General features: G+C 41.9%; 1 protein-coding gene across 2 annotated transcripts in view; it reads right to left on the bottom strand.

Annotated features, from left to right (window-relative positions):
- Positions 1-12150, bottom strand: part of LOC139408418 (senataxin) — a 66500-nt gene that overhangs the window by 39830 nt on the left and 14520 nt on the right. For both annotated transcript variants that reach the window (XM_071152268.1, XM_071152269.1), the window contains exon 3: positions 22-232. In XM_071152268.1, coding sequence (XP_071008369.1) covers positions 22-232 — 211 coding nt within the window. The remainder of the gene's footprint in view (positions 1-21; positions 233-12150) is intronic.

Below are 12150 nucleotides of genomic sequence, written 5' to 3' on the forward strand. Positions count from 1 at the left end.
TTGAAATGAAGGAGTACTCACTCAATTCAGGGGATGCCAGCAGGTAGGGGTATTTGAGGACCTCTGACAGAGGAACCCCAAGACGGTCCTCGTACACTGCGGGGCTGATGTTTGACACTCCGATTTCCCGGCCGTCCTCTTCTACATAGCTGAGGTCCTTTGCCGGCTGTGCGTCTTTTGCTGCATGTGAAAACAAGTCCAGGAGCCTGGACGTCTCCAACTCCCATAGCCTCTGTGTGGGAGAGAGTTTTTTTGGGGGGGGATAAGTGAGTGAGAGGGGGAGAAAGAGCAAGAGAGCAATGAAAGGGGTTGTGTTGAGGAAAGGAGTAGATAAAAACGTAGGGAAAGTATGTGGACACTGACTAGAGTATTTCAAGTAAGTGCCTTTTGTGATCACACCTGCCTCTCCATATTGTGGTCTTATTTTAATACTCATCTTTGTGGATTAATCTACCACAAACCATAGAGGTTCCTGTTATGAAAAATGACTCAATTATGTATACATTTAACATAGAACTATAACTAACAGAATTCTACCCTGTCACTGTACGATTGTATGAAATTCATTAGAATCATAAATCTAGTCAGAATTAGAACTAGCACTTTTTATTCCTTTTTAGTACGTAAGCAGGGTGCAAGAGTGAAACAAATGATAAGAGGAGCTATTGACAGACAAGCTGTACTACTGTGTTACTTATAGGACATTCTCTCCCCACCCAGGGAGGGGAGAGACCTTGGGCTTGTAGTAGATTGTATAACAGGTGGCAGACAATGTATGAGTAGGAGAAGACTTGTGAACTATATTGTCATTGTCTCAGAGGGACATTTATGACAAAATGTGAGGTATATAGACCAATGTACAGGAAATGGCCTCTGTCAGTCTACAATATCCTACAAATCCTGATATAGCAGACAGTAGTTTAATTGAATTGGTTAATTAACATGAGAACTTAATTCTCTTAACAGTTCCTTCTTTAAAAGTTGTGCGGGCTGCTGCAGAATTCTATGGCACATGATTTAATTGTCAGACATTTTTACCACCAGAGGGAATCTTTGAGAAGCATTTGATAGTCTTTAAAATTGGCGTTACTAGAGAATTTAAAAGCTTTTTGTAAGAACATAGCATATGGGATTGATTACCACATTTTGCTTAATTTGATGAACATTCTGTTGTTTCTATTCCAAGAAAAACGAAACCCTCTGGGTTTCTGTTAGGATGGAACCCGAAAGTATGGCACTGTACAATGTGACGATCGGGAGTAGGCTACAGTACTAAGAGCATAAGCTTTATGTAGGTGCCGGGGCTATATGACTGTGCCATCAACTTGATTATATATGAAAATAAAATATATTTGAGATGACTTCATTTTTCAAAAAAAGTGAGCAATTGTAATTTGAATAAAGGGCAAAATATTTATGTTTTTAGAGGGAGAGAAATGTCCAAATGGGACTCCCAATCAAACCTGATGGGTCATTTCGCGGGATGTATTGACTGAAAGAAGCCGATTTGAAGACAACAAGTAATGACATCATTGTGCACCAATGATTTGCCCTCTGTTTCGTTGATTGACTGTATTTTAACCCAATGACAACTGATAGTCTTGAAATATAGCTGGGTAGATAGCCAATGAGCTGAGGTAAACAGCAATAGGTCATGTTTATGTGTTGCAAGACCAACCCATGTAGTAAGCTCCGGCGTAAAGAGAGTAATTCGCTATTGAAGTTTCATACCGGAAGGAGCAACACATTACGCACACCGTTGTTTCGCATATTCAGCTATTTATATCTCAATCATTATGGCGGCTACGTCAGGGAAAGCTAAATCTAAATATACAGATGTACACACAATTTTAGAATAAATTAATTGGGAAAGTGAGAGATTGTTGTAGGACGAATCATTTTGCGATTCCCAAGTGGAGGAATATTTTTTGAACGGGAGAGTACATTGTTTTGGACTGGTGAGTTCTTCTCATGCTAATGCCCTTGTTTGAAATTAATAATATAAAATGTGATTTTAATTTTTTTTTTGAAGCAATATATAAACATGTAATGTCATGAAATGTGAGATGCGCGTGTCTGCCGCCCCACCCCAACCCACATGAAATAGCCTATTTGAGGCTGTTGAGGGGAGGGCATGCCCACAATAATGGCCAAAGTGAAATGGAGAAAGTAGATACAGCTGGTCCGTTGTAATATAATATAGACAGTAGATCTAGCTGATCTGTCATAATACACTGCACAAAAAAATAAAGGGAACACTAAAATAACACATCCTAGATCTGAATGAATGAAATATTCTTATTAAATACTTTCTTTACATAGTTGAATGTGCTGACAACAAAATCACACAAAAATGATCAATGGAAATCTAATGCATCAACCCACGGAGGTCTGGATTTGAAGTCACACTCAAAATTAAACTGAAAAACCACACAATAGGCTGATCCAACTTTGATGTAATGTCCTTAAAAACAAGAGGTCACACGAGGTCTAGCATTGTCTTCCATTAGGAGGAACCCAGGGCCAACCGCATCAGCATATGGTCTCACAAGGGGTCTGAGGATCTCATCTCGGTACCTAATGGCAGTCAGGCTACCTCTGGCGAGCACATGGAGGGTTGTGCGGCCCCCCCAAAGAAATGCCACCCCACTGACTGACCCACCGCCAAACCGGTCATGCTGGAGGATGTTGCAGGCAGCAGAACGTTCTCCACGGCGTCTCCAGACTGTCACGTCTGTCACATGTGCTCAGTGTGAACCTGCTTTCATCTGTGAAGAGCACAGGGCGCCAGTGGCGAATATGCCAATCTTGGTGTTCTCTGGCAAATGCCAAAAGTCCTGCACGGTGTTGGGCTGTAAGCACAACCCCCCTGTGGACGTCGGGCCCTCATACCACCCTCATGGAGTCTGTTTCTGACCGTTTGAGCAGACATGCACATTTGTGGCCTGCTGGAGGTCATTTTGCAGGGCTTTGGCAGTGCTCCTCCTGCTCCTCCTTGCACAAAGGCGGAGGTAGCGGTCCTGCTGCTGGGTTGTTGCCCTCCTACGGCCTCCATGTCTCCTGATGTACTGGCCTGTCTCCTGGTAGCGCCTCCATGCTCTGGACACTACGCTGACAGACACAGCAAACCTTCTTGCCACAGCTCGCATTGATGTGCCATCCTGGATGAGCTGCACTACCTGAGCCACTTGTGTGGGTTGTGCTACCACTAGAGTGAAAGCACCGCCAGCATTCAAGTGACCAAAACATCAGCCAGGAAGCATAGGAACTGAGAAGTGGTCATCACCTTGCTAATTGCCTATAATTTCCACCTGTTGTCTATTTCATTTGCACAACAGCATGTGAAATGTATTGTCAGTGTTGCTTCCTAAGTGACAGTTTGACAGTTAGACAGTTTGATTTCACAGAAGTGTGATTGACTTGGAGTTACATTGTGTTGTTTAAGTGTTCTCTATTTTTTTGAGCAGTGTATATTCAACCTAATATATATATATATATATATATATATATATATATATATATACATACACACAGTGCCTTACGAAAGTATTCGGCCCCCTTGAACTTTGCCACATTTCAGGCTTCAAACATAAAGATATAAAACTGTATTTTTTTTGTGAAGAATCAACAACAAGTGGGACACAATCATGAAGTGGAACGACATTTATTGGATATTTCAAACTTTAACATATCAAAAACTGAAAAATTGGGCGTGCAAAATTATTCAGCCCCTTTGGCAACAATGCAAGACGTTATGTTTGGCGTAAAAAAGCAACACAGCTCATCACCCTGAACACACCAACCCCACTGTCAAACATGGTGGTGGCAGCATCATGGTTTGGGCCTGCTTTTCTTCAGCAGGGACAGAGAAGATGGTTAAAATTGATGGGAAGATGGATGGAGCCAAATACAGGACCATTCTGGAAGAAAACCTGATGGAGTCTGCAAAAGACCTGAGACTGGGACGGAGATTTGTCTTCCAACAAGACAATGATCCAAAACAAAGCAAAATCTACAATGGAATGGTTCAAAAATAAACATATCCAGGTGTTAGAATGGCCAAGTCAAAGTCCAGACCTGAATCCAATCGAGAATCTGTGGAAAGAACTGAAAACTGCTGTTCACAAATGCTCTCCATCCAACCTCACTGAGCTCAAGCTGTTTTGCAAGGAGGAATGGGAAAAAATGTCAGTCTCTCGATGTGCAAAACTGATAGAGACATACCCCAAGCGACTTACAGCTGTAATCGCAGCAAAAGGTGGCGCTACAAAGTATTAACTTAGGGGGGCTGAATAATTTTGCACGCCCAATTTTTCAGTTTTTGATTTGTTAAAGTTTGAAATATCCAATAAATGTCGTTCCACTTCATGATTGTTGTTGATGATTGTTGATTCTTCACAAAAAAATACAGTTTTATATCTTTATGTTTGAAGCCTGAAATGTGGCAAAAGGTCGCAAAGTTCAAGGGGGCCGAATACTTTCGCAAGGCACTGTATATAAGCACAGGGAACACATGTTTATTATACCTGTTGATACAGGGCTCATATGTGAAACTATTCTAACTGAACATTTTCTTTCACAGTGACACTGACTCCGAATGGCAGCCCCCAGGGCCAAGGTGTCCATACCCCATTGAAGCTGGTTCATCCAGCTCCTGCCACAAGTGGTGTTCATCTGCCCAAATTTATTTCTGCAGGCATGGATGTGCCTCAGTGCCAAAAGGGCACAGCATGGAGGCGTCGCTGTGTTCTTTGCTAAAGTAAGTCCTCCATCAACTGCGCCACATGCTTTACAGCAGAAAGAGACCGCTATGGCACCTGGCATCAGCAGCACAATATTGTGTAGAGCTTTGGCAAAGTGGGTGGGGTTACATCCTGCCTGTTTGGCCCTGTCCGGGGGTCTCATCGGATGGGGCCACAGTGTCTCCTGACCCCTCCTGTCTCAGCCTTCAGTATTTATGCTGCAGTAGTTTGTGTCAGGGTGCTAGGGTCAGTTTGTTATATCTGGAGTACTTCTTCTGTCTTATCCGGAGTCCTTTGAATTTAATCATGCTCTCTAATTTTATTTTTCTCTCCGAGGAGGACCTGAGCCCTAGGACCATGCGTCAGGACTACCTGGCATGATGACTCCTTGCTGTCCCCAGTCCACCTGGCCTTGCTGCTGTTCCAGTTTCAACTGTTCTGCCTGCGGCTATGGAACCCTAAACTGTTCATATTTACTCTTGGTGCTGTCCTGTTGCATCCTCTACAACTACTGTGATTATTATTATTATTATTATTATTATTATTATGACCCTACTGGTCATCTATGAATGTTTGAAAATCTCAGCCATGTTCTGTTCTCTGTGGAGATTATGACTGGCCATCCCTCAGCCTGGTTCCTCTAGGTTTCTTCCTGGGTTTTAGCCTTTCTAGAGAGTTTTTCCAAGCCATCGTGCTTCTACACCTGCATTGCTTGCTGTTTGGGGTTCTAGGCTGGGTTTCTGTACAGCACTTTGAGATATTAGCTGATGTACAAAGGGCTATATAAATACATTTGATTTGATAGAGGACTGAGGGTCTTCCAAATATTTAAAGTGTATATAGTTACCCATGTTAGGGGGGTTAGAATACCATTTTGGTATTTTGTATATTGTTATTTGTTTCAAAACGTATACCTTCACCAATTTGGCCACTTGGGTACATTTGGGCTACTTGTGTGGGACACCTGGGTGACTTCATGATAAATGTCATGTAACACACTCATTTTGGAAGTTATCATTCTGAAACTTTGCACAAGTACTGTTGCCCTCTTATAATTTTTCACTGAAATTGTCCCCATCATCCTATCTGAATGTTTGTTTTATCTTGTTCATTTTAAAGATGATACAAAAAAGAAAAAACGTATGGTTTTTCATTGTATTATCTAAACCATATCTATTGCGTTATATTCTCCAACATTCAATTCACATTGACACAAACTTCAGTGTTTTCTTTCAAATGGTACCAAGAATATGCATATCCTTGGTTCTGTGCCTGAGCTACAGGCTGTTAGATTTGGGTATGTCATCAGGCGGAAATTGAAAAAAGTAGGGGGGTAGCTCTAAGAGGCCTTTTGCGACTAGCAATCCCGTATCCGGGAGCGTAATCATAGCCTCAAATGCATTAGCATAACGCAGCAGACATAAATACCACTAGAAACTTTTCCTATTCATGAAAATCGCAAATGAAATGAATAAAATATATTCAAACACAAGCTTAGCCTTTTGTTAATACTGTCATCTCAGATTTTCAAAATATGCGTTACAGCCAACGCTAGACAAGCATTTGTGTAAGTTTATCATGGCATAATGCTATGCTAGGCTCTGCTGGCAGCAGGCAACATTTTCACGAAAATAAGAAAAGCAACCAAATTAAATCATTTACTTTTGAAGAACCTCAATTGCTTTCACTCAGGAGACTTCCAGTTAGATAGCAAATGTTCCTTTTTTCCAAAAATATGATTTTTGTAGGCGAAAAAGCTCCCGTTTCTTCATCATCCTTGGCTGAGAAATCGACCGGAAAATGCTAGTACTACAACGCCAAACTTTTTTCAAAATTAGCTACATAATATTGACGTTGTTTAGGATCCATCCTCAAGGTGTTAACATATATTCGATAATATATCCGTCGAGGCAATTGGTTTCTCATAAGAAGCGATTGGAAAAAAGGCTACCTCAGTATTTTATGCAAGATTTTCTGCGGGACACACGTGACCACTTGCTATATATGGTCCCTTACAGCCATTCTTCAATGGAAATGCCTAAAAAGACGTCAAAATGCTGTAGACACCTTGGGGAATACGTGGAAAACGTAAGCTCATTCGTAGCTCATTCACAGCCATATAAGGAGTCATTGGCATGAGGCGGTTTAAAAAAATGCAGCACTTCCTGGTTGGATTTTTATCTGGGTTTCGCCTGTAACATCAGTTCTGTGGCACTCACAGACAATATCTTTGCAGTTTTGGAAACGTCAGAGTGTTTTCTTTCCAAAGCTGTCAATTATATGCATAGTCGAGCATCTTTTCGTGACAAAATATCTTGTTTAAAACGGGAACGTTTTTCATCCAAAAATTTTAATAGCGCCACCTAGCCGCAAGAAGTTAAACCATAGATTATTTTCCCATAGTGCAGTCCTACGTGGCAGTGTGGGAATTCTCAATTGAGCAGTGGTGTAAAAATATGTCGAAGTACTGCTGAAGTATTTTTTTTTGGTATCTGAACTTAATTTTTTTATTTGACAACTTTTACTTCACTACATTCCTACAGAAAATGCTGTACTTCTTACGCCATTTTCACTGACACGTAAAAGTACTCGTTACATATTGAATGCTTTGCGGGACAGAAATGGTCCAGTTCACGCACTTATCAAGAGAACATCTCTGGTCATCTACTGCCTCTGATCTGATCTGGAGGACTCACTAAGCACAAATTGTTTGTAAACTGTCTGAGTGTTGGGTGCCCCTGGCGATCTGTAAATATAAAGAAAATGGTGCCATCTGGTTTTCTTAAAACCTGTTGTGTAGGGTGCAGTATTTTGATGTTTGGATTAAAAACGTACCCAAATGAAACTGCCCATTTCTCAGGCCTAGAATCTAGAATATGCATATAATTGTAAGATTAGGATAGAAAACACTAAAGTTTCCAAAACTGTCAAAATATTGTCTGAGTATAACACAACTGATATTGCAGGCGAAAACCTGAGGAAAATCCAACCTGGACGTGCTGTTTTTCCTGAAAGCTCTCTGTTCCATTGCCTGCCTTCGCTCTATTTAAAGGGATATCAACCAGATTCCTTTTCCTATGGCTTCCACATGTTGTGAACAGTCTTTAGACATAGTTTCACGCTTCTATTTTGAAAAAGGAGCAAGAAAGATCACATAGCGTCATTGGATGGCTGGGTGCCAGCAGCGTTTTCCATGTGCAACAGGCTGGAGCAGACATTTTCTCTCTCCTATTGAAGCTACAGTCCGGTTGAAATATTATCGATTATTTATTATAAAAACAACCTGAAGATTGATTATAAAAAAAGTTTGACGTGTTTCTATGAACTTTACGGATACTATTTGGAATTTGTCTGCCCGGTCGTGACCGCTCGAGCCTGTGGATTTCTGAACAAAACGCACCAACCAAATGGAGGTTATTGGGATATAAAAATCTTTATGGAACGTTTATTGTGTAACTGGGAGTCTCGTGAGTGCAAACATCCGAAGATCAAAGGTAAGCGATTCATTTTATTGCTTTTCTGACTTGTGACCAATCTACTTGGCTGTTAGCTGTTTAATGTTTTGCCTGCTGAGAGAGATGTCCTTACATAAAACGCTTGGTATGCTTTCGCCGAAAAGCCTTTTTGAAATCTGACATGCCAGGTGGATTAACAACAAGCTACGCTGTGTTTTGTTATTTTGCACTTGTGATTTCATGAAAATGTAATATTTTTTGTTAATTCGAATTCGGCGCTCTGCAATTTAGCGGATGTTGACAAATGATCCCGCTAATGGGATGTGTGCGTCAAGAAGTTAACCAAATGTTGTTTTTGCGATTTAACTTGTGAATTAGAATGACTATTCTAATTCTATTGTTAGAATATAATAGTGGGCACTTTTGTAACCCATTCAAGTTACAACACTGTATTCAGAGTTAATGTTTACAGTTAATTCATTGAGCTGTATCTAAAGATATTTTCTTTATAGTTATTTACATATGTAACTGTATTAGAATTTGTGTGTTGGAGATTGCGAGAACTACATACAAAATATGTATTGGATTACGCTTTTGACTGCAAGTTCCAGAATGCCTTGCGACCGGAAGTAGAGAGAAAACTCGGCAGTTATGAACAAGTGATTATCCTGACTCTCGCAGGCAACTTTGTTTTGTCGAATCTAAAGTTGTTAAGTGATGTGAACAAGTAGTATTACTAAAAGAAGCTTGCATTTCAAACCCGACGTCCCAAGTCATTACTTTGTAGTTCTATATTTTGGTGCCGAAGCCCAGGAAAAGTATGAGCTGCACCGAAGATCGTAGGGATGAAGCGGCTGAAATGGCTGAGGAGGAGCATCGGCATGAAGCAGAAAGAATGAGACGAAAGCGGGGTACCATTCGAGGTGCCACAACACGGATTTTGGATCATTTTGACGTGGAAATAACCCAGTCAAATTCAGATACCGATCACTTGGATACATTGTTGGAATTGCTGTCAGCTAAGGAGGACAGCTTGTTTGAACTTGATCGTGGAATTGAACAGTTAATGCCATTGGGCAGATTGGAGGCGGGGATTGCATGCACGGAGGATTACAAAGAGCGTGGTATGCTGAAGAGCCGTGCACAACGAGTGATAAAGAAAAACACAGGACCGCAATCCACTACCAGCACGGGTGAGTGACGCTAACTCAAACAGATCACAGAGACAATCAGTAAGGATACCAAAGTTGATTGAGAAATTCTATGGAGATGCCAGTATGTGGCAGTTTTGGAGCCAGTATGAGACTGCTATTCACAACATTGATTCACTGTGTAATAAAGAAGTTTACCTATCTGAAAACATCTCACTTGACCAGCTGCAAAGGCAGTAGCAGGACTGATGCTAACAGACAGTAACTGTGATGCAATCGCTCTGCTCAAGAGCAGATTTGGAAGGAAAGATCTTGTGATTAGTGCTCACATGTCAAAGCTGCTGAATCTCACTCATATGAAGAAATCCTCTGACCTAAACGCATTGAGGCAGGTATATGATGAATGTGAAATTCAGATTAGAAGCTTGGAACCACTGGGTGTAGTGTCAGAAACCTATGGAAGCACACTATGCCCAATCTTACTGCAGATGATTCCAGAGGACATAGCTCGACTATATTCGTCAGAGGGGAGTAGATGAATGGGAAGTGTCTGAGATTGTCAGTTTCCTACAGAAGGAGGTTCAGAGCAGGGAGAGAGCACTACAAATGACAAGATCATGCAACCAACAGTAAGAGAGCAAACCATGGAACAAGTCATGCTCCTCCAATTAAATGAAAACAAAAAAGACCCAACAATCTGCTGCAGCACTGCACACATCCAGCCAGAAGGAACAAAACTGTCTATTCTGTGCCAGTGCAGACCACAAATCAGAAAACTGCCCTGACCACAATATTGTTATACGCAAAGAGAAAAAGAAAATGTGAAGATGGTTTGTATGTTTAGGACAGAAACACATTGCAAAATTCTGTAAAGTCAAAGATGTGTCATGTGCAACATGTGGAAGCAGACATCACATTGCTGTGTGTGCCGGTAAGAGGAGTGAGGTGCAACCCCCTACTGTTTCTGCAGATGCTGTCGTTTCCTCAGTTATTCCCCATTCAGTGAAGATGAAACCAGATGGACAGAACACTGTTGCTACAAACAGCAAAGGCATGGGTAGAAGGCCCGTCGGGCAGGAAGATCGCTCGTTGCTTACTAGATGGAGGCAGTCAGAGAAGCTTTGTACATGAAAACCTTGTGAAGGGCTTGAAGCTACCAGTAAATCAGACAAGAGGCACTCACTCTTCACACGTTTGGCTCCTCTGCTCCAGCAACGTCCAAACGCAACACAGTGAAAGTCATCTTGGAGAATGTCGGGGACAAACAGCAGAGACTAGCGATAAAGACAATTGCACCCTACAAGTGTGCACAGCTGTGATGAAGGTTTCTGGTGAACAGACTCAACATGAGCTCAATAGAAAGGGACTGCAGTTTGCAGACGTTCCAGGAGATGACAATGATCCTGAACTCTGTCCTGATAGGAGCAGACTACTACTGGCAGAGTGGAGCAACTGACGGAGACGCTAGTTGCTTTAGAGAGCACCGTTGGATGGTCGGTGCAGGGACCAGTGTCCATGTCAAGTGTCGCCGAGGCAACATGCATGTTCATCCCACTTGATGAAGACACACTAGTCTCCAAACAACTGCATGCATTCTGGGAGCTTGAGTCTCTGGGTATTATAAGGGAGAAAACACAGAACCCAGAGAAAAACGAGGCTCTACAGAAGTTCGAGGAAATAACCACCTTCAAAGATGGACGATAGCACGTGGAGTTGCCATGGAAATGAGAAATGCCAGAACTCCAAGACAAGTATACAAGAAACGGTTTGAAGGTCTGAAGAAAAGACTGAGGGATGTGACGTTGTACAGCAGATACAATTAAGTAGTAGAGGACTATTTACAACAGGATATGGCAGAGGACGTGCCCAAGGACAAGGCATAAAGCGTAGACAAAGTAAAATACTACTTACCTCACCATGCAGTACTCCAAGAAGATAAGGTGACGACAAAACTGAGAGTGGTGTTTGATGCCTCGTCCCATGAAGATGGCTGTCCATCCCTCAATGACTGTCTACTCTCAGGACCAAACCTGAATCCGGATCTGCTCAGCGTTCTGATAAGGTTCAGACTACATGAAATCGCATTCATGGCAGACATCAAGAAAGCTTTCCTGCAGATATCCCTAGCAGAGAAAGGCAGACGCCGTGAGATTCCTATGGCTCACAGGCCCACCAAGGGGAGAAAATGAAGAGGAGCTGCGTGTGCTGAGGATGAAAAGAGTGGTATTTGGAGCTTCCCCCAAGTCCATTCTTGCTGGCAGTTAAAATCAGGAAGCACCTGAAACAATATGAAACAGAACAACCAGAAGTTGTAGAGATAGTGACTTTCTCTATGTAGATGATTTCATCGCAAGTTCACACAACGTTGAAGAGGCTTACATTGTGACAACTGCAAAGTGAATGCTGTCGATTGCAGGCATGGACATCTGCAAGTGGATGACCAACTCTCCTGAACTGAAAACAAAATGGGAGAGTACGACAAATTTCCACCCATTGACACTAGAAACACAAGGAGTAGTGCTGAAGGTTTTAGGTTTAGTATGGAGATTAAGAACAGATTACTTTCACCTCAGGCCGCTACTGAGCATTTTCTATCGCAAAAGGAAAACACAAAGAGAAGTGTTCTGCAGTCGTTTGCAAGCATCTTCAACCCTCTTGGTTCCCTGACCCCTTCACCATTAGGATTAAGTGCATGTTCCAGGAAATGTGGAAGAGGCGACTCAGCTGGGACAAAGAATTACCACCTGATCTGACAGGAGAATGGCAACAGTCGTGTTCAATACTACCCCAGTTACACCAGCT

The sequence above is a fragment of the Oncorhynchus clarkii genome, chromosome 5, assembly GCF_045791955.1.
Source record: "Oncorhynchus clarkii lewisi isolate Uvic-CL-2024 chromosome 5, UVic_Ocla_1.0, whole genome shotgun sequence".
Lineage (NCBI taxonomy): Eukaryota > Metazoa > Chordata > Actinopteri > Salmoniformes > Salmonidae > Oncorhynchus > Oncorhynchus clarkii.